The sequence below is a fragment of the Primulina tabacum genome, chromosome 16 (genome assembly GCF_025594145.1).
Source record: "Primulina tabacum isolate GXHZ01 chromosome 16, ASM2559414v2, whole genome shotgun sequence".
Lineage (NCBI taxonomy): Eukaryota > Viridiplantae > Streptophyta > Magnoliopsida > Lamiales > Gesneriaceae > Primulina > Primulina tabacum.
In genome coordinates, this window is record NC_134565.1 from 29,534,859 (window position 1) to 29,561,365 (window position 26,507).

The 26,507-nt window shown below is 32.8% G+C and overlaps 2 protein-coding genes and 1 long non-coding RNA gene across 8 annotated transcripts; 1 reads left to right on the forward strand and 2 right to left on the reverse strand.

Moving 5' to 3' along the window:
• Positions 1-293: 293 nt before the first annotated feature.
• On the reverse strand, positions 294-3,225 carry LOC142528204 (uncharacterized). 2 transcript variants are annotated; one of them, XR_012815663.1, is made up of 4 exons: positions 3,115-3,225; positions 2,966-3,023; positions 554-2,780; positions 294-465 (listed from the first exon to the last, which is right to left on the reverse strand). It is a non-coding gene; the product is annotated as an uncharacterized LOC142528204 (long non-coding RNA). The 2 variants fall into 2 exon arrangements; XR_012815662.1 differs by having other exon boundaries at positions 554-3,023.
• Positions 3,226-6,227: 3,002 nt separating this feature from the next.
• LOC142529043 (uncharacterized) lies at positions 6,228-15,081 on the forward strand. Of its 5 annotated transcripts, none has more exons than XM_075634407.1 (10): positions 6,228-6,379; positions 6,461-6,537; positions 7,975-8,085; positions 10,843-10,958; positions 11,059-11,306; positions 12,434-12,592; positions 13,213-13,366; positions 13,671-13,810; positions 14,053-14,088; positions 14,257-15,080. In XM_075634407.1, the coding sequence occupies exons 4-10, from the start codon at positions 10,880-10,882 to the stop codon at positions 14,839-14,841; spliced, it is 1,401 nt and encodes a 466-aa protein (XP_075490522.1). In that variant the 5' UTR covers positions 6,228-6,379; positions 6,461-6,537; positions 7,975-8,085; positions 10,843-10,879; the 3' UTR covers positions 14,842-15,080. The 5 variants fall into 5 exon arrangements, with proteins under 5 accessions (XP_075490522.1, XP_075490524.1, XP_075490523.1 ...); XM_075634409.1 differs by having other exon boundaries at positions 7,979-8,085; XM_075634408.1 differs by having other exon boundaries at positions 6,461-6,533; positions 7,979-8,085.
• A 7,790-nt stretch (positions 15,082-22,871) lies between these two features.
• LOC142529870 (protein DETOXIFICATION 24-like) lies at positions 22,872-25,625 on the reverse strand. Its single transcript, XM_075635553.1, has 8 exons — positions 25,324-25,625; positions 24,567-25,108; positions 24,401-24,487; positions 24,269-24,325; positions 23,932-24,170; positions 23,664-23,782; positions 23,241-23,327; positions 22,872-23,133 (listed from the first exon to the last, which is right to left on the reverse strand). Exons 1-8 carry the CDS (start codon positions 25,606-25,608, stop codon positions 23,053-23,055), a joined length of 1,497 nt encoding a protein of 498 aa, XP_075491668.1. The 5' UTR covers positions 25,609-25,625; the 3' UTR covers positions 22,872-23,052.
• Between the last annotated feature and the right edge of the window lie 882 nt (positions 25,626-26,507).

A 26,507-nucleotide genomic window follows, 5' to 3' on the forward strand; every position in this document is an offset into this window, starting at 1 on the left:
ATCTCTCAATCCCTTGATACCATTAAATAAATAAAAAAAATTAAAACTTCATATATAATTTCTTTTAAGATATAAATTTCATGTTCAATAATATATTTTAGATTTAGAAGTCCACTAAATTAGAGTCCCGAGACCGCCAACCACTAGTAGCTCTTCTTCCAAACAGTTTGGATACCAAAAACCATATTAAACTAGAAAAAGAGCAGATTCAAGAACAGCGCAGCAAAGCCTCAATATATGTGGGAATCAACAAACTGATGAAGGCGAAAAGGTAAAAGTTGTGCCACAGCAGGTCAAATCTCAATATGGTTAATAAATTTATTGGATATTATAAACTTAAGAACAGTAAAGGGCGGTCGAAACTCATATAGAACTAATGCATCATGACTCCATCATGTTGACCTGGAGGCCAGTTCATCTGTCGTCCCCCAAGCAGATGAATATGAAGGTGGTAAACAGATTGGTCTGCCAAAATAATCTTGAAGTCGAGATCAACCAAAGGAAAATTAATGATACATTGAAGGCATAAGATAACCAGAAAGCTGGCGCCTACATCCTTTAGGACCGTCATTAATCACGAGCCTGAAATCATCCTCGAGGCCTTCTTGTATAGCAACAAGCTTTGCAGTGTAAAGAAGGTAGTCAAGACTCTGACAGTGTTTCTCCTCGGCCAGCAAGATATGACCATAGTTCGAAAAAATTGGTCAATTGATGAATGAGAGCTGCCTTATTCTTGAAAATTTGTATAGTTTTTACATTTCAAAAAGTGGGAAGATTTGGTGCAAGAGAAACAAAAGTTGACAAAGGAATAGGCTCTAGCACATTATTAGGATCGGTTAAGTATTTAGAAGGGGGTTAAATAAATACTTTAAACTTCAAATTCTTTTTTCTGAAAAGTGTGCTTCAAGTTAAACTAAAAGTAGTAGAAGACAATAAGATACAAGACTTGTTATTGAAAGTTCGAAGGACAAAACCCTTCTACGTCTCCCTTTCTTCTGTTTCCAGAAGGTATCACTAGAAGACTTTGATTGTTACACACTTGTACAAACCCACTTCAGCAGGTCTTATCTTTACCTACTGAAACTCCCTAGTATTATAACTCAACATTTAATTATGTGAAAGACTATTTCTACATATTACAAATCACACTTTACAGTAATTGGAACAATGAAGAAATGTGAATAAGAGTAGCACAAATGATCTTCTGAATCTGATAAAGCTTTAAACGTGTGTTGGTTTTTCTGAGGCTTTGAAAAGCTTGAGTCTTTTTGAAAGATTATTCACAGTAAATTTAGAGTTCGAGAGCTGGAGAGCTATTTTGTGAATCCTTGAGAAGCCTTTATACAGTTGATCTTTTAACGTTTTAGTAAGAACAATTCTTTTACCCGTTGAGAATACCTGAATCTAATAATAGACTTTGTTAAAGACAGTAATGAATGATCTTGTACAATTCATTTAATTACATTAAATGAACTTGTACTTTTGTACAGAACGACCACCTTAAAATAGGGACATCCTCTTATGGATAGTACACACAAAACATATATCACAAGTCTCTTATTAAGGATGATATGATTTGATGTTAGTCTAACGTGTTATCACAAGAGACTAGCACGAAGTCTGTTGCTTCTGGTTATGAAATACTATAATCTAGATTTGTTGATGTCTGATTTTGACTATCTATTGAAGTTTCTCCTTAGTGAGTGTTTTGGTTTTCCTCAACCATAAAATAAGCAAAACCATGCAATTCTAGTTTTTCTTAAACAGTACTTCAACTAAAGTTCTGATTTTCTTAAGCAGTACATCACCACAATTAAAGATGTCCTAACAATTTCTCTCTTTGTGGTGATGCCAAAACCTATAATATTATAAAACAGATAATAAAAGAACAGAAATAAGGAAAGTGAGAATATCAAGATCATAACAATAATGTAGTAATTGTAACCAAATAATAAAAGTTTTTTTTTTTAAAAATACTGATATTTAGTGTTTTACTCATCATTGATTTCCTCTTCTTCATTCTCAACTTGATCTCGTACAGGTTTTGCTTCTGCTTTTTTCTAGCATCTTTTTCCATTAGTGGATTTGACCTAATGAATAAATTCAAATAAGTGCTCAGAAAGGTTTCCAACTCGGTTATCCAAAGTCTGAATAGCATCTAGAGCTTCGACTTTGGAATCGAGTTATCGAAGAGAGTCCGTATGGACAGTGGCAAAAGATGACAGATCAGTCTGAGCTAGTATGACGTCTGCTTGAGTTTTTGACAAAATTGGATTTGAGACCAGAAAGCTGAAAGGCCATCTTAGTCACGTCTTCACTCAGCAGCTTGCTAAAAAGTAATGCTTTTGACGACTTCAATGATTTTGTTGGAGCTGTGCTTAACATCTCCCATCTCATTTCTTGGGCAGCTTGATGATCAGTAGATGGAGATTCTGCGTCCATGCTTTCTTTAATCTCATCTAACAACGGACAAGCATGGCACCTCGCATTGACTCATCCCTTCCCTTCCCTTTCATATGGAGCCACAGTAGCTCCGGTCAGCGTGGGTATTTACAGACATAGACTGGTTGGTTCAGTTACAGATCAAAGATCTATTTTGGGGTAAGACACTTTTTTGCGGAGAAATCTTGCCACTTGGAGAAGTAAGAAGCACAATGTGGTAGCTTGTAACGGCGCAGAGGCAGAATTTTAGAGCCCAGGATAATGGTGTGTGAAATTTTATGGATCAAAAGAGTTCTTGAAGAATTGACGATAAAGTTCGAAATGTCAATGAATGCATTCTGTGACGACTGAGCAACATTCAATTTTGTTACAACCATGTTCAACGCGAGAATTAAAAAATTCTACTCCATATTTCTTCACAAAAAATTCGCGCCTTCCACGATAGAGAAAAATAACACAATCTAAATTATCCACAAGGTCACATGTTCAGAAAATGAGAGGGAAAAAAATCATAAAAGACAACCTTTTCATTCTCGAACACGATATTGCCTGGTATCTCCTTCTTGATAATCTTGTCAAAACTGTAGTTTCCAACATTCGAGAAAAATCAAATACTCAAATTCACACAAAAATAAATGTATGTATATGTAAGTACGTATCTGAGTTGCTTACATGGTGGGAGAATCGGAGCGGGAAGCAGCAAGAGCAGCCTCTTTCTCGGAAGCCATTTTCGTCAGCTGCTGCTGCTGATTGCCGGGGTTTATGCTTTCAGGTAATTCGATTTGGCCCCCATAAAGTACAAGTATTCTCAATTAAACCCCTTTTAATTACATACCATCCTTCTATATTTCTTATTATACATTTCGGTCCTCGATTGTCGATTTTCTCGGACATTTCTTAGGTAGTGTTAATAATAACTTATTTTAAATATTTCTAAAATTTTATAATTAAAATATGTGAATCACTTAAAATAAAGTTTTTGCAAACAATACGTTTCTTGTACCTTTGAAATATCGTATTTCGAAAAAAAAGATAGTTAACATTTGTTAGAACAAATATTAAATCAGAATAATAATAATTTGTATTCATGATTAGATATTTTTTCCTTAATAAGATGTTCTCGAAAAAACTAGATGTTTTCTTAGTTTTTTCTATTATATATAATAATAACAGTGTTCTAAAAAACCCGCTTAAGCTTGAAGCTCGACAAAAACGCTCTGCTTCGGAAAAAAAAGGTTTAACTGTAGTTTGACCGAATTAAGCGTAATTAAGACGTTTAATTAAGTGTGTTTAAGCACAATTAATCGAATCTATTTGTTTTTAATTTTTTCATTTTGAAGGTATGTCTTTTTATTTTAAAATAATAAATTAGGTTTAGAATTTAAATGTTTATTTTTTAATTTTAATTATGATTAAGCATGTCTGATAATGATTTGACAAATATTTAACATTTTTTAATGTGGTTTAGTTGAAAAAAAAAATAAAGATTGCAATTTTGAGATTTTTATGCTTTTATAAATATGGGAATTAATGCATCAAACTTAATTTATCATATTTATTGGTTTGAGAAAATTACAATTACACTAAAAATAAAAAACGTTTTTTCACGCTTAAGCATGTGCTAATCTCGTTTAAGCTTGAAAAGCTTGGAACTCAACATCCGCGTTTCGGGACGCTTCACGCTTTTTAGAACCTTGAGTAATAATCATTATCTAATGAAGAAATGTAAGAAATATATTTCCAAGATTAAATCAAGTTTTCTTCGTATTATTCGATTTATTTATGCAATCACGTCTAATAAAAAATTGTGTATCCATACTTACTTACATAATTATAAATATTACTAATATATTTTTAATTTTTTTTTAAGAAGGTTACAATTTGAGGTCTCGAGATCTAATTTTTTTATTAGAATGATGATGCAACTTAGTCAAAATCTTGTGACATTGTTGTTGTTGTTATTTACCAAGAGAAGTGTAAAACAACTATGACAAAAATTTGTGTGAGACGGTCTCACATGTCGTATTTTGTGAGACAAATATCTTATTTGGGTCATCCATGAAAAAGTATTACTTTTTATGCTAAAATTATTATTTTTTATTGTAAATATCGATAGAGTTGACATGTGTCACAGATAAAGATCCGTGAGACCGTCTCACAAGAAACCTACTCAACAACTATTATGTGTGGTCTTTTGGCGTGATTTTATATATGTAATTTTCCTTTTTTTTAGTTTTAAATTAGTGATAAAACTTAAGTTTCAAATCAATAATTTATTACACATATACATAAATATTAACTCTTCGTTACGGATAAAATATGATGCCTCGAAATCAAAGACAAAAATAGTAGCGTGAATTAAGTGTTCGAAAATAACAACCTTCAATAGTACAAAAAATCAATAATCAATTTTTAATTGCATAAAAAAAACATCTTTACATTATAAAATTCTCAAATACAACCGTGAAAAAAAAAAAATCTAAATAAAATAGCAAAATATTTATTTCATTAACATTGATAGCAAATCCACAATACTTTACCCTGAATGTGGTAAAGTAGATCAGTGATAATGAGAGTCTCAAAACAAGTTAAATGTGATGATTCCAATTTTTAATTAAAATAATATTTACAGAACAATAAATCAAATATAACAAGAACATATACATATTAATAAAAAAATTTATGTCAATTTCAAAATATTATAGAGTATTAGAAAGTTAAATATTTCATGAATAGTATGTTTAATATTTTCGGTGTTAGACATTAATCATTTGGATATGAATCTTTTGATGGGAAAATATATATACATATTACATGTTTTCAATATTCACGAATTTATAAAAATCTCATAGTTTACAGCATTACAATGAACTTGAAATGATAAAACACCTTGAGTAGGTCTCTTGTAAGATGATCTCACGAATTTTTATCTGTGAGACGGGTCAACCCTACCGATATTCACAATAAGAAGTAATACTCTTGGCATAAAAAATAATATTTTTTCATGGATGATCCAAATAAGAGATCCATCTCACAAAATACGACCCGTGAGATCGTATCACACAAATTTTTGCCAAACGGCCGAATTTTTTTAAAAGTGGAAGAATTTATACTTATAATATATAATTTGACGGTGAATTTGGATTTGTTTTATAGCACTATTTATAGGCCTCAAGGATTGGTCTTGTAATTGCATGCTATTACTTTGGTCCGAAAGCTTACATAATGTACATTGAAAGATAGCAGTTATAGGTTTCCACGTCATAAAAAAATCGGTTTAATAATAATCAAATTAATCAAACGTTAAAGTTCATTGTTGTGAAAAGTTAAGACCGTATAATGATATTTAAAGCTACAATTAATTTTTTTTAAAGATTATAAGGGAGAGGGGAGGTGGAGAAATCTATTATCACATGAAATATTTTGTACTTTAATTTTTGAAATATTATTACAAAAATTATTATTAAACACAAAATATATCAATTATCAAGTACACCTAATTTGTGTGCTCCATTTTTCAAAACTTCTTAGTTACTTAAGCTAATTAAACCAATTTATAAGCCTTTATTTGCAAAATTCCACCATGTACATTAATTTTGAAAATTAGAAATTTTTTAAAGTTTATTTATTAAAAAACCCTATTTATATTCATATTTTTTTTAAAAAAGAAATATACTGTTTTTTTTAAAAAAAATTGGTTTAAAAAATTATGTAAAAAATATAAAATGCAAGATTACAATCTACCCCCACCATGCAATTTCATTCGACCCCTTCAACTTCTCTTTATTTACTCATTTCGATTTTTAAGGTTTTTTCCTAAATCTCAGCCCACACATAAGGTCCCACGTCCTCTTCTACCTCTATCGGCTGAAACAACAGTTTCCCATATCCTCAACGGTTTTTTTTCCCAATTTCTTTAATTTTTTTGCTAACATATGTGAGTATAATCGAACCCGTTTGTTTTCTTACTTGAATTTTGTGAATATTTGCTTACATATATAAATTTTAATTTTTTCAGGTTTTTTTTGTTTGGAAAAAAGCTGCTACCTTGGAAATGCAGCCAGCCAGCAGGTGGAAGGCAATATTACTTTGTAGGTCAGTTTTTGTTAGTAATTTTACAGGTATTTCTGGGTGCCGCTATTAGTTTTTAACGTATTTCTTTAACCGTGTTTTATTGAGTTTTGTCATAAAAGAGTGGAGTTGAGGTAAAAATATTCTTAGAACTGTGTATTCTAACTGTATGCATGGATATTTCATATTTGTACTCGTAATCATATTTGTACTTGTAATATTTTGTGTATGCATCTCCATAAACGTGTGTGTACTTGTAATACGTATGCCAATTGACGTTGAGCACCAACGTGTAAAACTTACTGGAAGGAGCGTGTTTCAATGAAGTTGTGGTTTTCTTTTATTTTTTAGTGATGGTAAGGATCTATTGCAAGTAAAAGAATTCCTTTTTTTTCGAATTAATTGAAGATCTTGTCTATTGGATTCCTCGAAGAATGATGCAACTATGGTAACTTTGGCATATGTAATTTATGTTCTGTGTATGCTTCAACCAAAATTTAGTTATGTTGTGTGTCATGAATTATATCATATATCATCGGCTTTTTGATGTGTAATGTTATGATGAAATGGCAGAAAAACCAAATTGTTATTAGCCTTGGGTTTTCTAATTTAGAATGTTTCCTTTAGTACATTTCAAACCTGCAATCTATGCCTTATACTTCTTTGTCCCCTGTCCATGATTACACGTCTCCTAGAACAACCTTGTTTTGTTAATTAAATGTATGAATCATAGTTATTATAGTCACAATGCGAAGGTAACATGTGCCTTGGAAGGCCAGGCACAAGTGAAAACATGTACGTAGAGTGCACAAATGAATAATATTTCAAATTTTAGATGCATAGAGTAAATTATGTCTTACAACTTATGATATAAAAGTTTCTGTCCATTCAACATCAAGAAATCAAATATTATCCAGCAAATATGAATGGCTGTAAAATCAAATTTCACATCAATTACGGAATCCATTCATTTACGATGCATCAAGATGCATGCTTTAGGCCAAAGTACATGTCTAATAAGGATGGTGCCTTGGTATGTCTATCGGCACAAAAATGCTGAGTTTTGGTAATGTGGTCAAACTCTTGGGAAATATCATCCAAAATGAGAAGGGTTTGGTTTGAAATACGCTTAAATGAAGCGTGTCGACAACTAACATGCAGAAAATGCGACACTATATTCGCTTAAATGAAACGTGTTGACGACTAACATGCAGCAATAGCGACAAGTTTCAATATAGATTTCTCAAACCCTAACTTATCCCACTTTGTTTCTGTTTCCCTTCCCTCTGCGCCGCCTAGAAATTTTTCCATTGCACCGTCTAGAAACCTTCATCTTCAACAAACTTCTTTGCAATTCAAACCAAGTTATTCAATATCTGGAAACAAAAAAATGGATGAGAAAAAATGTATTCATTCAGTGTTACATTTTTCAATGCATTGAACAATTTTTTGTTGTTATAGGCAGATTGCTACATGGACAACTTCACTCAGACAGTGAATAGAAGTTAAATGCTAGAAAATTGATTTCAGCGCTAATTTGTTCCTTGCTTTACAGCACGAAGGCAAAATTTTGTAAGATCCATTCCTTTACATTTGTGTGCTGATATCTTGATTTTATGATTTATTATGTTTGATTCTCCAATTTTAATTGCATATCAACAATCCAGATATAGTGTTCTCATATTTCTAACTGGTGGTTTAGACTTCCTCTTTTATACTCTCTTTTGTTCTGACCAAATCTCAAGTATGATATTTGAGGATTGTAGAGTAAATACAAGTCCCAATCGCCTAATTGGTAATGGCTAGATCATAGATCTATGAATTTTTTCTTTTTTTAATAAGAAACGAAGATCCTAGATCTATGATGTGTCAAGCCAATTAGTTTGTACTTTCACACTTTTTGTAGAATACAAAATTTAATGAACTAGTAAATGGGGCATCAAACTTGTGTTAATATTTTTATCCTTGTCATGTGCACTTACTAAAGATTTGAAAGCTGTGACAAATAACATTTTAAGCTCTAATGATGGGTTAAAGTCTGTTTTGGACCCATGACGACGGGATGAATTCCATCATTCCGACTCGTAAACAACGAGGCTAAATAAGGGTGTAAGACCCATCGCGATGGAGTCAGTATTTGTCAATTCACTCTTTTAGCGGGCATGGTCAGTACTTATGGTACAGTCGTGTTGAGATGATTATGAGTTTAGGGACCACAAGTATGATAAGTATATGCTCAGTTTCGCTTTGTTTAGACTTTGGTCCCATATATTTTTGACAAATGGAGGAATGGAGTTAGAGGTTTGGAGCTCGAGGATTAAGAAGTTGAGATTGAGAAGTCGGTCCATATTTGAATAGAAATTATGTTTAAATATCTGAGATGCATAAGAGAATTCTTTTTATGTTCTTGGAGAAATGTAATGAATATTGTTTTGACTTCGTAATTTTATTTAGTTGAATTCCTGGTTAAGCAACATTCTAATCTTACACAATAAATTATTTTTTATTCATTTCCTCTCTGTTCTGTTTTGTTTGGTATATGACCGCATTCATTTGTCTGCCAGAGAGAGACTTTGCTTCTGCAAATAATTTGTTTTTGGGTTTAGATTTAGGTTTGAAATCCCGATTTTAGTTGTTTCTGCTAAGGAATCAAAATCTAAAAGCTTGGTGATCAATAGGATCGGTCATGAAACCAGTTGCTTCTATCATTTTGGATTCCTGTAGTGACAGAGTGTTAGGGGTATTCAAAAACCGAACCAAACTATAAAACCAAATCAGAACGCATGGTTTGGATTTGTTTCCTGTCAATCGCAATTTGGATTGGTTTTAAACAAAACCGAAAAAATTGGTTTGGTTCAAATTTTTCGATAAAAATAAACCTAACCAAACCAATTACATGAATATAAAAAATTATGTAATAAAGTTTGTTAATTTAGTGTGAGAAAATCCCCTTCAAGCTCAAACCAACCAGCAGAAAATTTTATCTTAAGAAAAAAAAATATTATCGTTCTAATAAAAGATCAAAGTTTTGGATGTCTCTCACTATCCCATTTGTATATTGAATTTGGCCGAAGAAGCATCAGAAAGGTTGGAGTTTTTACCTTCTTGGGACTCCATGGACCAAGAACTTCTTCTATTATATGGTCAATACCGATTTACTCTGCGCTCTCTATTAAGCTGCCATTTTCATATATTGAAGAAGAAAATCGACAAATTGAATAGGGAATCATCCGTGGTCTGAATAAGATCAGCAGAAAACACAATGGATAGGGCGTCGATCGAAGGTAGAAGAACCTCCCAAGGGATGTAACTGAAGTCCTAAGAGATGGACTTAGAAAGCAAAGGACATCAACGGAAACCGGAGAAATCTATCTTTTCTTAGGGATAGTAAAGGCTACCAGAAGGCGGCTATCGCTCTATTAAAGTCCATGAATACCTTCTCGAAAAAGTCAAATTTTTATTCTCAACAACAAAGGAACGAGCATTTTCGGAGGTCCCCTTCTTTAACTCTTATAGTTCTTTAGGAAGCCCCTTAAAGCCATTAATAGAGACCATTAAGAACCATAGAAGGATAGCTATTTTTCTTGGATTTAAAAATATTTTAATTGATTTTAAATATGTATTCTATTATTAGTGAGTTTTGTTATGGTCGAATTATATTAAGAATTTATTTATTGCATTCTAGCTCAAATAAATATAACGACAACCCTAAAAGTTTAAGTTTTTTTATAAGTTGTAAAATTATTTACTCCGTATAAGTATTTTAATTTATGGTATTTTACTTGTAATAATTATAATTTCTAGCCCACGATCAAATAAAATGTTTACTCAGTTTCTATTAACGGTCAGTTCCTACTTTTTAGAAATTAAAGTAATTCATGCATTAATTCACTATGAAATTCAAAAGTTGAAATTAATCATCCAAACTAGATCAAACTGAACCAAACCGAAATTCATGGCTTGGTTTGGTTTGGTTTGGCTATAAATAATTCATGGTTTGCTTTGATTTAAAATTTGTAAAACCGATTAAATATGGTTTTATTCGAATTTTCAACTAAACCCAAACCGAATCAAACCGTTGAACATCCCTAAAGGCCGTTACAATATAGATTATTTCTTTACCCTTTGTTCTTCCCTTGTTCTATTTTTACTGGCATTATTAGTTGCTTGAACTTTTAAACTACTTCTTAGCTTTGGGTTGAGATGCTACATTTTCATCTCCATCCTATTTGTTATTACATTAAAGGACATGATCTCTTTACCATCTTCACCCGCAAACAAAGTTTTCTCCCGCTTCTCTTCGGTTTAATTTTATGCTTTCTATTGCAGGCATTTCTAGGTGTAAATAAATTCCTCAAATAGAAGAATGGCTGATGACATTTTAGATGAGAAATTGTTGATGGAGAAACTGTCTAAACTAAACAGTTCTCAACAAAGCATTGAAAGTATCCTTTCTTTTGAGACAATGACCATTTTTGTGTAGAATGTGATAATTTAGATACATAATATACCGTGGTTTTCTTTCATCATCCAATCACTAATCAGCTTTATCTCGGTGGTGTGTTTTTCACCGCAAAAAGGCCCAGCAAGTTGTTGAAATATGGGATAGATTATTTAAATCTGCACAACAGGAGCAACTGGTTTCCTTTTTATATTTAGCTAATGACGTGCTACAAAATAGCAGGCGTAAGGGCAGTGAATTTGTGAGTGAGTACTTGAAGGTCCTTCCATCGGCTCTCAAGTTCGTTCATGAAACTGGCAACGAAAACTGCAGAAAAGCCGCATCTAGATTGGTACTTTTCTTTCCGCTAGCTTACTCGATCTATCATCATTTTACTCTTTTCTCGTGCTCGTGTGTGCATGGCTTGCTTTATCGTGAATCATGATAGTATAAACTGTTATGCTCTTTTTGGTATCCTACACAAATGTTCACGCCTTTCAGCTTTATATGTTGATGAGGATTGATTCTTGTCTTTGAATTCTCTGTATCAAGTAGATTAAGATCGACTTCCTATGATTTATATGACACTAAAAAGTCCAAATTTTAACTTGACCCAATAGAACCAAGCCTCTTAAAAGTAAGCACAGTTCTTGCTCATTCCGGGTAGCTTCTTTAACCAGGCGTGGGTTTACATGGAGCTAATATGGGAATATTAATTTTCAATACACAAAACTAAAATAAAATGATAAATTTTTTTTACCAAAAAAATGGGGATAGTATTATTTGAAACTTCAGTAGCTTTTGTTTTTGGAAAATTTAATAAAACCAAATTAAGACAAGTAAGAGATGTGACAGAAATAACGGACTCAAAACTACAACCATGCTAGGGAGGAATGCCTGTGTTAAAAAAACCTGGAAAAATACCTTGGCCAATGAAAAACTAACTTAACATCCTGTCTAGTTTACGGGCCCAGGTGAATTAGCCCTTGTCTTAGCAGATCTAGTTGTTACCACTGGGTTTTCTGTTTTCAGTTTATGCCACTTGTTATAGGAACTCTGAACGGTGAGTGGGAGTGTATACCTTGTATTTACTTTCTTTGTTCTACCCATGTGGCAGAAGATAAGTTACATTATGTCAATGAAGAATGGAATTTGAATGCCATCAAAGAAAATTCTCAATAACTATGTTTTTTGTTTGTGTATTGAGTGTGAACTTCTATAAATATAGTTAATCATTTCAGCCTTTTTTATTTGGTGTTATCCGACAGGCAACAGTTTATCATATTTGTGAAACCATAAAACCTCTGATCACAATTCTAAGATGGAGTTGTGGTCCACTAACTATTTTTTGAATGCTTCACTTTTATGGAACTCTATGCTTTTCCAAATCATAGTCTATGTCCCTTTCCTTTTATCAATCACCCTTTAGTTTGTCTTATCTTCTTGGCTACCGACATCTGGGCATGCTCTTTACCGTAGGTGGACATCTGGGAAGAAAGGAAAGTATTTGGATCGAGGGTTCAAAATCTTAAAAATGAAATGCTGGGAAATAATCTGTCTGCAGTCCACAGTGGAAATCTTTCTCCTGATATTAGCACTGGAACCAATTCTAATCCTATCAAGGTTGCAAAAAGAGATGTAAGTATAATTCCATCTAGTCGCGAGCCAAATGTTATTTTGTTTGTGGTTTTTTGTCCCTCGTTATGTGAATAGGGATGAAAACAACCTGGGATCCAAGCCAAATTTTTACCTGCCTGGAAAGAACTGAGCTAAAAATTAGTTTAGTGCTAAGCCTGGTCCGGTTAGAGTAAAAAAAATCCCACCATGTAAAAACTAAAAACCCATCTTGACATGTTGCCCAGCCCAATACCCTACCTATATGTATATTTTAAAAATTTGTGACCTTTTAAATATTTAGAAATAAAGGAATTATGTCAATTTAGACAAACACGTGTTTTTTGTTACCAAAATATACACAATTTTTTAACAAGGTTTAGAATAGTTTATTTTCATCACTACTACGTACATAGGTCTGTCCAAGTTACCCAAGTATGAAACAAACTTGTCCTATTATATATGCCTAGATGGGTTAATGCTCGAAAATCCTCCTGATTAACAATCAGACTCAACCAAGCTGGGCTTAATTGGTCCAGTTTTCATATGATTGACAACAGTATTTTGGCTTTATGGTTTTCAACTTTCGCATCTATATGTTGGTCTATTTCTTACTAGTGTCTTCCCCCTTTTGTGGATCCCAGAAATCGGCTGTTGGAGGCTTGCCAAGAAAACTCTTGACCACTTTCCAGTTGGTACAAGAAGAAGAAGTCCATGAAGAAACCACCTTAAACATTTGTGGAAATGTTGTTTCTAGCATTCAAGAAATATTGGATTTTGTAGGTGCTTCTTCTCAAGGTATATTGTTGGAAATGGACTATTGGTGAGTTTTGATACGGAATCAATTTTTTTAAAACAGCACACTTTTTAAATACGAAAACAAATGTTTTATTAGCAAAAGTTCTTTTTCTTTTTATTCAAACGCAATATATGCCTTGCTTCAAACTTCTAAAAAGCACTGTAATTCCATTGGTTCAGCAATCACACGCTTTACGTTTGATAGCTTCTGTTTTCTGATGTAATCGTGTGGTTGTTCTTTAGCTTAAGACACTCATTCTTTAACCTGTAAACCTCAAATATTGATCTTTAACTTTGTCTTTAGGTAACCTGCAGGGTTCTGACATAGTGGATTACATACAGAAACAAGAGAACATCCTTCAGCAGTGCATTAGCCAGCTTGAGGGCTCCGCGGCGATCAGAGTTACTCTAATTTCTCAGCTGAAAAAAGCTCTCCAGGATCAAGTATGGTCTTATTTCTCGAAAATCCTTTGCGTACAATGAAGTTAGTTATGCGGGATTTGGTTATGCGTTGTACTATTGGACTAGGGTTTTAGTTATCATTTGTGTAATAGGCATATATTCTTATTATTTAGGTTAGTGTCTCAATTTCTTGTAAAAATGCTAAATTAATCTAAGAGAGAGATAATAACACAGTCCACGTATCTTTGGCCTACGGTTGTTAAATTCTGAGATTTTTTTTCCAGGAGTTCAAGCTGGATCTGCTTCGAAATGAGTTACATGTAATATCTCTCTCGCTCTCTCTCACACACATAGCAATGCACCAAGAAGCGTGAATTGATAATTGATATGATCTTGATTGATATTTATTATCTGTGTGTATATTTTTTGTTCACTTTATTCTAGACTATGTGCACTTTTCGTGCATCAACTGTTCTCGTGACATGCAGGTTGCTCAGAGCCAGATCGAGAAAGCAGAAAATATAAGCCTGAAGCTAACATCGTCCCCAACTGTTCGAACAGCGAATCAACCTATAGTCGAAACAGGATTTTCAACAGTGAAAAATTGGGTCGGGCCTTCGTTTTCCAACAAAGAGGAGAGCAAGAAGGCAACAGCTGCTGCTCTAGCTGCACAACTTACCTCCATATCATCTTCTGCGCAGATGCTTACTTCCATTCTCTCATCTCTTGTAGCAGAAGAGGCGGCATCAAAGAGCAGTGGCTTGAAATGGCCCAAGCTAGAATCACCATCACCGCCTTTTTCTAGCTTGAACAATGCCGAGGTAGTTAGTTCTACCTATTTTCCTCAATTGATCCCATCACAAGCTCCGTTTTGCCCACCACTTGGTAGCTCTTATAACCATGGTTTGAGCAACCAATTGCCACCTCCCACTATGGTGTATTCTGGCCCTGGCTCATCACCGCAGCAAACCAGCCAGCAGCCACAATTTCAGCAGCATCAGCAACCTGGAAGTGGTGGACATTTTGGATCCTACGAGCACCAGTCATCGATCCATCCTGTACAGAAACAGTGACATTTTTGTATACTACCATGATAGTTACTGACGGAGTAGGGATTTTTTTATGATGTTTTTGTTGCATATTCATTTATACCGGGTATGATAGGGTTCTTTCTAACCAGAAATGTGGAGAATGCAAACTAACCAGAAATGTGGAGAATGCTAACTACAAGTAGAAAGTATCTAACCATAGGTATAACTTGGCCAAGGTTCCAATTGGATTTAGTTGATATGTTCCCTTTTGCCCATTCATTTATAGCATTACCTGTTCATATTTTTTCTACTAACTTAACAAAATGCACGTATGTTGCACGTACATGAACGTTGCATGTTCATCGCACGTAAAATACACGAAATGAATCTAAAAAAAATCAGTGTTAAAAATGGTGTTAATTTAATATTTATCGATATACTGTGTTTGTTCTATTTTATAAATCTATAATAGCTATATCTATTTTCATAATAAAATTATTGAAATCATATTAATTATTATGTGTTGCATGCTATATGCATCCTTTTCTTAATATTAGTAAACATATGCACATGATGTATATTCGTAAATTAATTTTTTTTATTATCTAAAATACAATTTTATATTATAAATTTTTAAATAGGTCTCTTGTGAGACGGTCTCACAGATCTTTATATGTGAGACGGTCAACCCTACCGATATTCACAATAAAAGTAATACTTTTAGTATAAAAAGTAATATTTTTTCATGGATGACCCAAATAAGATATACGTCTCACAAAATACGACATGTGAGATTGTCTCACACAAGTTTTTGCCTAAATTTTTATGTGAAATATAATGAGATTATATCAATTTTTATTTAACGTTATGTTTTTAAAATCACTAAAAATATTCTTAAATGTTGAATGCATGGAGTATTATTTTATATAATTACTTATTAAAATTATTAAACTATGATTAATAATTTAAAATTATTGAGATTATATAATAAATATATTTAATTTTAAATATTATTATAAAAAATTATTATATAATAAATGTTTATGCAATTTGAGATAACACTCAAACGAGGATTCAATCTTATGTAGTCAAATTGACTTCTATGTCATTGTATTTGATATATTGGCTTAATTAAACATTTACTATTAAAACAATCTATAAAAAATGTTAAAAAATCATATATTATTTTGTCCAACAAAATTTTAAAGAATAAATAAATATTTTTTAAAAAATAAAAATTCTTGTTATTTATAAAATGAATAAATTTTTATTTAAAATTTTAGTTATTTTGAGAACGTGATAAAAATTATTTATACTAAAATCAGATTAACACGCACAATAATAATAATAATATATATCAATTTATGAACCGTCAATATATCAAAAAATCACTATAACATTGTTCACTAAAAAATAAACGTGATATTATGTAAAAAAAATCATATTTCATTTAATATTTTAGAAAGCAATGAGAACTTAGTATAGCAAAAAACTCAAAATCATAATCCAAATTAAATGAAATGATATAATCAATGCAAACATTTAAATGTAATTTATATTTTCAAGGAATATCTTACTAAAATTTAAACTTTAAAATAAATTTGAAAATATTTCACATTTAATAACTTATTCATTATATATTTATTATTGAATATTTAATATATTACGCAGATATTTATATGATATTATTATTTCTTTTCTGACAAATACATTTTAGCATGATTTTACTAAATTTAACATACAACTCTGTTTATATATACGTATATAAAGATAAGGCTAAGTTCAGGGGCGAATCCAAGGATTTTGTCGAGAGGCAGAGTATGAGATCACAAATATACATATATATATATATATATATATATATATATATATATCAATTGGAGTACTGAGCACTTGCAGTTTTACCAAAAGCAGTAGCTTGCGGTAACGGTTCAACTCAAATATTTTTAATCGTACAACAACTCAAATACCAGATTTAAGTTGTTTACCCAGCTGGATAATTATTGTATCTAACATATATATTTGAACAACTATTTTATAAAAAAACATATTATACTTAAAAAATAATATGCTTTGATTTCCATCATTACTTTCATTTCTATAACAATAAAAAACACATTTCAATTGTTCTTTGAAAGATAACACTTTTTTTTTAAAAAAAATTTCAAAAATGTTTTAAAAAATCTTATTCAAACACATATTTTTAAGTTTTTTTCCCACTTATAAAACACTAAAAACGTTTTTAAAGTACTTGTCCAAACGCATGATTAATTTCTCTCATTATTGTTGTTAGAAATAAATTATATACCAACTTAGGAATAATAAGAGCACCAACTAATAAACTCTTTCAAACACGCCATATAATAAATTTCAACAAATTAATTATCTTATGTGTTAGGATCAATTGATTAGCTAGAAGATGGTTGAATAAAGAATTATACTAGTTTGTCCAACTGAAACTCTTATTTTAGCGTACTTACTCAAACAACACTTAGCAATACATTAATTGTTAGTTTAAAAGTATTTAGAAATGAAAATATGAAGCACAAATTGTTCCACAATGTTATGATATAATACTTAAATATGCGTTAAAAATTCTTGAAAACAGTTGGATTATTGAAAGCTTGATACTTGAACTTATGCCATGATTCCATAGAGTCTAACTAGTTTACAAGTTCTTATATTTATAGATTTGGATTCAACGGTAAGTAAATCAAATATTATATATATTCCAAATATGGTAGCCATTAAGATCGTCTTTTCACGTCATTGTCCTTTTTGATAATTCATATATTTTAGGTAGTGCTCGCGGATTTCTGATAATTCAGAGACTGTTGGTACAAAAGACTTTTTCCAATAATTCAGTTATGTAACCTTGAGTAGTCTAACTGATTTTCAGTGAATGTTTATTCATTTAGCCAACTATTTTTTTCGTCCAATTGGTCTTCAGCTATCAATTCGATAGACCTTAATATCAGTTAAACATCAAACAGATTTTGTCTTATAATACTTCAGTTTTAGCTCATTATCAATTCAATTTGGATAAGTTTGTTAAATCACAAAAACTTAGTTGATTCAACATTAAGATATATATCTACTTTAAATAATTGCGTTGCACCTGGGCTTTTCTTCACAAATTATATTTGAATCCGATATTTTCCGAAAAACTGATTAGAAGTTACAAAAAATACTCGAAAAATTAATTAAACTTGTTTTATTTGCTGTTACTTTATTTATTTTATTTATATAAGAAATGAGAGATTAAATTAAATTAAATTAAATTAATTAATACCCACAGCCGCCGAATATCCTTGGTCCAACTCTCGTATAATCACCAAAGTTAAAATACATGTCTTCCTCTCAAGGGTTGGAGAAACTTCCCATGACCAAACTCAATTGTTTAAAGAAATACAAACACAATGCTAATCAATCAACAATGAAGTTTGATCATTAATGAAATTCAATCCATAATTTCACCCGTTATATAAAGCCTTTCATCGCCATACAACTCATAGCGCGATTCGATCGGATATCAATTTGCTTCATCATGTCTAAGAGTAACATAGTCACATTAGTGTTTGCACTTTTCATGGGATTTGCACTTTGGTGTTATGTTAGTAATAACAACCCTACCATGGTTGTCTCCAGGGATGGTTCAATGTTGGATGCTGATGGTTCTGAATATGTCGATTCAATCTTCGCGAGGAAGGGTATGGAGTTCGCGCTTGCGATACCCCATCGGAAGCTGCAATGTATCTGTAGATGTGGTTGTTGTGGCAGACCTTGCGGAGAATGTTGCCCTCTCTCGACGGGCGAAAACGAGACGAGGGTTTGATTCGTAGTTCGAATAATTTTTACTACGTTTTGATGCTAAATCATTTATGACCTGATTCATATAGTTAGTATCAAATGTAGTAAAAGGTAAGCACAAGTGTTGTCGAGTTTGGTTATGTTTGTACTTTTGTTGAAAGTTTGTTATGTTAGGTGGAAACTTCTGTATTTCTGATTTATGTATTTGATCAAATAAAATTAAATATTGTCTTCATTACTTGAATGAGGACGTATTGTAAGTTATTGAGGTGTTCAAGGTTTCTCGTGTTTAATATTCAAGAAATCTCTTCCCATTAAATTGCAGGGAAAACTATGTTTTTTGGGTCATATAAATTGCAGGTTTTTCATTTTTTGTTATTTTATAGATCAATATGGATTTGGATCCTCTGCTGTGACTGAAAACACTGACACATGGTGATGTGCATTTTTTACACGAGATGATCAGTTGATCACCTAACAGACCTCACACAGTGTCAGATAAATTTGAAACATTTTCAGACGTAACGAGATGATCAGCTGATTATCTCGTATAAAAAGAGCCTGGTGCTGTGTTTTCAGACACATCTGATGATCCAAATCCCGACCAATGTACAATCTTAATCCAGTAATTTACATTTTCTTTTCATTTCAATCATCTTATATTGGAGAGCTGGTGTGACACTGGAAAATACGAACATGTCATATGCTTGGAAAATACGGTTTTAGTTAAAACTGTTGTCGTATGAGTGTTGTTGATTTAAAAATTTCTTGTAGTGACCACAAAGTTGAAAACTTTGATAAATTTTTATTTTTATTTTTATTTTTGATAAAAACCACACTACAAAATGCAAAAGAATTCTGATATAAAATCAATAATTATCCTCAAAAGTTTACTACAACTACATATATCGTAGTGAACCAAACATACCAAAATTAGAAAACGTTTTAAATAAGGAAATCTACAATTGAACAAAAGAAACCTAAATACATATGACCTAAATTTCGAAATAAATTAATAAATTCTGAAATATAAACTTTAAAATTCGAATTTATATTAGAATAACCTAACTCAACCAAAGCCTTAGCCAAAGAGCCAGTCGCGTGCCATACGCGCAATGAATGCATGTGATATACTTGCCAAACTTCACTTTAAATATCCATGCACGATCTTTGAACCTTTTTAATGGCTTGAATATGCTTGATACTTCACCTCCGGCCCCTTTTCTAATGCTCTTTTTCATGATTTTTGGTGTTTTCCAGGTGGTTGGTTGGGAGGTCAGTCGTGTTCTATAACTGGCGGGGGCTCACCTCTTCAAGTGTTTCCTAGGTGGTTGGTTAGCAGGGTTATGTCACTAGAAGGTGGTTGGTTGGGAGGTCAGTTGTGTTCTATAAACACAAAACGATCGACTCTAGTTTACGTCATAGCTAGTTTATTCTCTAAATATTTCAATTACTTTCTCGTAAAGTTAAAAAGAAATAATGGCCAGATTTATTGTGAAATCCATTTTTCTCATTACGCTGCAACCGCTGATCCAATAAATTTTAATCAATGAACAAACAATTAAATATCCTAACACAAAATGGAAGACAAAGCTACAACATGATACTTTATCAGGTGGAATACTACGAAGGAATCTGTTAATAGCTTTATCAGGTGGAACCCTTCTCCAAAAACATGGGGGAAGATGACGGGATACGGTGGATTTTGGAGAAATGGATTGGGAGAATGAATCAAAGGTTTCATCCATAACATCGGATCATGCACTACTGAGAAAGCCGAATTATTGGCTGTGTACAAAAGACTTGAGGGAATTAGGCTACAAGAAAGTGCTATTTGAAAGTGACTCAGAGAAATGGTGAAATTGCTTCGTAATGAAGAAGGCACATGCTTGGAAGTATTCAACCTGCTTACCAGATGAACTTAGTGTCAGAATAGGTGTTCAGTTAACCAACTTGTAGCTTGGGCTTTATAGAATGTTATATAAAAACAATATTTATTTTAATAATATTTTATGATTTTATCCATTTGTGAAAAATATTTTATTTATATACATATGCAAGCTGCATAGATAAAAAAACTCTTGAATATGCAACAAGTATTACGAGGTCTGCCTCGCAATCTAAGATCAAGAAACTCATTAAGAAGTGTATCATATGTTCTAAACAGGTTATTAGTCGAACCAGCCGCTTAAAGGCACTTTCTCAAACTCATTAGGAAGTGTATCATACCACGAGGTCTGCAGGGTATTTATCTGATCCACATAAAGTACATTCCCAAACCGGATATGTATTTACTCGTGGAGGCACTGCAATTTCTTGGCGTTCATAGAAACAAACATTCGTAACAATTTAATCAAATCACGTCGAGATTATTGCACTACATGAAGCAAGCCGTAAATGTGTGTGGTTAAAATCAATTACCCCACATATCCAAATCTCATGTGGATTATCATTCGATAAGAAACCTGTGACAACTATATGAAGATAACGCTGCATGTGTTACTCAAATGAAAGAATGATACATAAAAAGTGACAGAACTAAACATATTTCCCCTAAGTTCTTCGCATTCACCCAAGAACTTGAGAAGAAAAAAGATATTGATATTCGTTACATTCAATCAAGTGAAAACTCATCATATCTCTTCACAAAGACACTTCCTACGACAATATTCAAAAAACATGTGTATAACATTGGATGCGCAATCTACGAAATTTGTGAAAAATCTGATGGGGGTTTACGTTATTGCACTTTTTTCTTTACTATGGTTTTTATCCCAATGAGTTTATTTAATAAGGTTTTTAACGATCCAATATAAAAACACGTAATGAAGACAATCATTATATCATGATTATCATCACAAAGGGGAGTGTTGAAATAATAGTTGAAAATATTGAAAATTAATTTTTTATAACGTATGTAATGATGTAATTATTTTTGGATTATTTTCAAAGAAATTCTATAAATAGGGCTCTCAATCTGTGAAGAAGATACACAATTAAGTGGAGAAAATTTTATAAATTGTGTAATTTAATATATTTTGTGAGTTTGAGATTTTATTCTTTACCGTAAATTTTTATTTTAACAATAACAATAATTAAATAATTATCATTTTTTCTATGTATAATTTTAATTATTAATATATTTTTTTATAAAAAAATTATTAATGATTTTGAATTTATATCAAATATAATAAATTAAATTAAAATTTCTCAAAAAAAAAATTGAACTAATATATATTAATATAATCCGACTAATATTATATATATAAATATATTTCAAATCCGACTGATATATAAACTAAAGTGTGCAATAAGCATCACCAACAAAATATAATAAAATCCTACGGTGCCTCGCTTCTCGTCGTATCTTCACCATCACAGTCATTGTGTCCACCGTCATCGTCGTAGCCCAATCGTGTGAGGACCCAATATATTGTTGTGAATACCCGTGTCCATGCAGGGATCTAAGCTCGTGTGATGGTCGACGGCGAAGCGGCCTTTGTGTGATCCTCGTGCTGTGCAGCGGCCGCTGTGGGAGGAACTACGTGGTTGTAATGCAATGTTGTATGGTTGCAATGGTGGAGTTATAAAGTTTAATTGATTTTTTTTTTGTAACATGAAACTCGTAGTTGCTACTTTTGGTACGCATTTGAGAAATCACACCGAAAAACCTTGTGTGGCAGACAAGACCTGATAATTTCCGAGCTTGAGTCGAGTTAAAAAAGCTACACCACTAAAAAAATGAAGTATGGCTAATATTTTATAAGTGATATTTTTTAAAGGGAAAATGAATGGTTAACGTCAAGAAAATGTCATCCTCCAATACGAAAAGTAAGCAACACAGAATGACAGTGGCCGCTTCCAAAACGACGACTGCTATCGGCCACTTATCAAGTACTGACAATGAAATGCGGTAAATTGACATTTGTTTTTAGTATCGAACACATTCAAACGAAACAAATCATAGGCATCTTTGCGTCGAATCATTTGAAATTAATGATAATCAGAATATATTTCAAATTCATATTATAATATTCAGAAATACAATATATGAATTTGAATAACCGTTATATATTTCAAATCATGAATGATATTTTTAAATACAGTCATTTCTAACGAGTCAATAATTAAAAGAAAAATAGATATCTTGTAAGATAGTTTCACGAATCAATAGATATCTTGTAAAATAGTTTCACGAATATTTATGTGAAACGACTAAACCCTAACGATATTCACAATAAAAAGTAATATTTTTAACATAAAAGTCACAAAAATGACCAAAAAAAAAACTCAAATCAAAGAGACGAATTGTGGGTTCCGCCATGGAAATAAATATGCATAACATTCAAAAGAATTAAACACGAAATTTGAACAAATTTCCTTCATCGAAGGTGCCCGCCACGCTGCTGTCTCCTTGCTGACGCTCCTGTTCCGGGCTAGAACTCAAGCAGGATTAGTCGCTTGATTAGCCTCATCTGGAGTTTCCAAGTACCATCTTTTGAGTCGTGCTGAAGCTTTCAATACCTGTTATGTCCATCATCCGAGTCTTAGTCCACACCAATAAACACACACTAAAATGAGAGAAAAATTAACCATTTGCGCGACGAATCCATCCCGCTAATGGAGAATACCTCTTCATCCCAGTTTATTCTCCACATCATGACACTCAGAGCAAGTGTCTCAGTGATAACTCCACACAGCATTCCAATCCAAAGTCCCTGTTAGATCATCGTCGTCACTTTTCAAATAAAACTACGGGTGTCATAATGTGTGGAGGAAAAATATAGAGTTGAAGATATGGGAACCCGGATTTCAGTTATAAGTTAACATAGGAGGAGTTGTGTGGTATCTGTGTTCTTGATTGCTGAAAGCTGGATCTTTTCCTTTATGATCAGAACTCTCGGATGGACGAGTCGGGATAGTATAAATCTATTATATTTGGTTACCCATTTCAATTCAGCTATAGACTGTGTTAATTAGTTATATATCCTCTACAACTTGAGTGAATCAAATGGTAAATATTTAGTTAGTTGTATTGGAAACGCCTTGTTTACCTTTACTTGAAGATTGGTCACATATCCGAGAATCAGGCCGATTGGTAGACCGATCAGATAGAAGCAAACGACGTTGATGATAGCTACCGTTGCTTGCAGACCAGCTCCTACAGCCACACCTAAGACCACGACAAAATTCCGGGATTTTTCAAGCATGACAGAGAGATTTGTAACTCACATATTTCATTTACTTGAAACATTTATATTTCGCAGAAGTGTAGTTTAAAACTAAGGTTTAGAAATCCATAGATGGAGAAATAAGAAAAACCTGAGAAAACTGGATAAATGCTATTGAACAAGACGGAGAACGCGAGCAAAATAGAGAGATCCGACACAGTCTGGGCAACATTTTCATCGTTGCTAAACACGTATCCAATTTTCTTGCCAAACATTAAGCAGAGAATCCAAAAGATGAGCCCTAATGCAACTGAAGTGGAGAGTATGACTTTGATTGAAAATTTAACAGCTTTAGCATCTCCTCTCCCGAGTTCATTTGCAACCCGCACGCTTTAACATCAAAGAAGCGACTTGTCATGCAAAAATTTCAAATCTTAAGTGGTAATATATGGGTTTGAATTGGAGCACGCAAGATACAGAACGCTTACCATGCCGCACCAAGTAGTCCTAGGCATACCATGAACTCCCAGCCGTTGATATTGATGCTGAGATTCTGAGTATTTTAGTGGCCATCTTTACATAAAAGGCAAAAACAGGATGAAACTGAATCGAATTCTTACCAAACAGAGAAGGCGGAAATGGCAACTTCTGCATCTTTCATGTATCCTGCTACTAGCACAAGAATGGCATAGTACCACATCTCCAAGCTATACAATGATTATCATTGATCAACAACACAAGTAAACGACATTCGCTGAGACCTAAACATAAAAGGGAAAGATTTACCAAACCATAAGACCAGAAGAGATCGAGAGTTTCACAACCGGGAAGACATCCTTCAGTGCAGCCACCGTGAATCCTTTCCAGGACTCAGCACACCAGCCGCCAAAAATGTATATAAACTCTCCAAACACAACAAACCATGAAGATATACACAGAGAACCCATTGCACCATCGATCCCGAAATCCAGAACGTTAACAAAAAGCCAAGACAGGGGAACATGGAGCACGAACTGCATAACCGAAAGCCATGCAATGACAATGTTCTTTTGCTGTGCTTGCAGATACATTTGTATTGTCAAACTAAAGACAAGGGCATAACAGAAGAGAATGAACCATAAAGAAATATATCCTGCAGATTTCGCGACATTCTCATCTTCGCCCAGGAGCTTAAAGATTGGCGTTGCGAATAAAAATACGGGAAGTAAGATTGTCAAAGTGATGAGATCAACGAGCCATGATCTTTGCAAGAAAATACCCATCATATGGTGCTGTTTTGCTCCAAATGCTTGGCCGCACAGAGTTTCAGTTGCACTAGACATTCCTATCTGCGAAAACAGACATCAGGAAAAGGGAATGCGTGGCCAAATACTATCTCTCATATAGTTTTAGCAGCGCAACAAATTTATGAAAACTGAAAACTCGAAAAAGGTATATCCAACACGACATCTAAAATCTAATCATTATCAAGAAAATCGAGTTGCAGTGATTCAGTTAAAAGAATCAATGAAGACGTGTAAATGGTCACATAGCTCGAAATTACCAATATCCCGTTAACGAATCGGACGAGCAAGGTCTGAACAAGTGCGTAACCAGCAAGATCCACGGAACTTAAGTGCCCAATAAACGATTGGGTCACTACAACAGTGCCGAAAGAAGTAACTCTTGATATTACACTGGGCAAGGCAACCCTCCATATCTTTTTCGATTCTTGACAAATTCTCCCTTTCAAATCACCCTCCTTTCCTGAGTCGAGCAGCCTCTCTTGGATTGCACCTTCCATTGCTCTACAACAGTAAATGGGGACTGAAATTTCAGCAAATGGCATAATATTTTTTTATTTATAATTCAAAAGCCACAACTTTTTTTTTTTGGCCACTTCACCAAAGTCGAGATCTTGGTTCCAATCCATAACACGAGACATTAATCTCGAAACTGATTAGCCAAAGCATACGTGCAAGCACTTTGAAAAATGATGATGTCTTGTACTTGGCACATTAATGAACATGGTTCGAACACTAACAAAAATCAAGAAACATGAACATCAATGTAACAACTACACAAAAGATTCACTGAATAAGGATGCAAGAAATATAAAGATTAAAACAGTATAACTCAAATGCCGAAATATTTTAATGAACACGAAAATAAACACATGTTACATAAACAAAAAGATACCTCAGAAGCTTGCTGATTGATTGTGAAATCAAAAGGTTTTTTCAGATTCTATAATGATTAATGAGTGTTTTATTTTGTCGGAAGAGGGAAATGAATTTGATAGCTAACGCTGTTGGTGGGTTCACTTAACCGGGGGTTGGGTAGGTAGAGCGACAGATTTAGATTTATCAATCAACGTGGAAGACGTACGCCCAGGACGAAACTATACGGTACTTCTGAAATTTATTTGAAATTTGCAATAATTTTTTTTTAAAATCTAAAAACTAATAAACAAACAAAAGTAGATCTCTTGTAAAACGATCTCACGAATTTTTATCTGTGAGATGAGTTAGACGATTACACGTACCAAACGGACGGAGCTTAGCATAAAAAGTAATGTTTTTTAATGGATGACCCAAATAAGAGATTTGTCTCACAAAATACGACTCGTGCCGTCTCACACAAGTATTTACCAACAAATATATATGTTTATTTGCGTTTTCACACAATTAAGAAAATTATTAGAAAAACAAATTTCATAAATAAATTTATTTAATGAATATTTCAATA

Bases quoted from the DNA above. Each gene is read 5' to 3' on its own strand.
- LOC142529043 (XM_075634411.1), top strand. From the start codon at position 10,880: ATGGCTGATGACATTTTAGATGAGAAATTGTTGATGGAGAAACTGTCT. The intron at 10,959-11,058 runs GTATCCTTTCTT...ATCACTAATCAG, and splicing joins TTCTCAACAAAGCATTGAAA to CTTTATCTCGGTGGTGTGTT. The intron at 13,811-14,052 runs GTATGGTCTTAT...TTTTTTTTCCAG, and splicing joins AAAAAGCTCTCCAGGATCAA to GAGTTCAAGCTGGATCTGCT.
- LOC142529870 (XM_075635553.1), bottom strand. From the start codon at position 25,608: ATGCCATTTGCTGAAATTTCAGTCCCCATTTACTGTTGTAGAGCAATG. The intron at 24,488-24,566 runs GTAAATCTTTCC...ATCATTGTATAG, and splicing joins TCTTCTGGTCTTATGGTTTG to CTTGGAGATGTGGTACTATG. The intron at 23,134-23,240 runs GTATTCTCCATT...TGGACATAACAG, and splicing joins GAATAAACTGGGATGAAGAG to GTATTGAAAGCTTCAGCACG.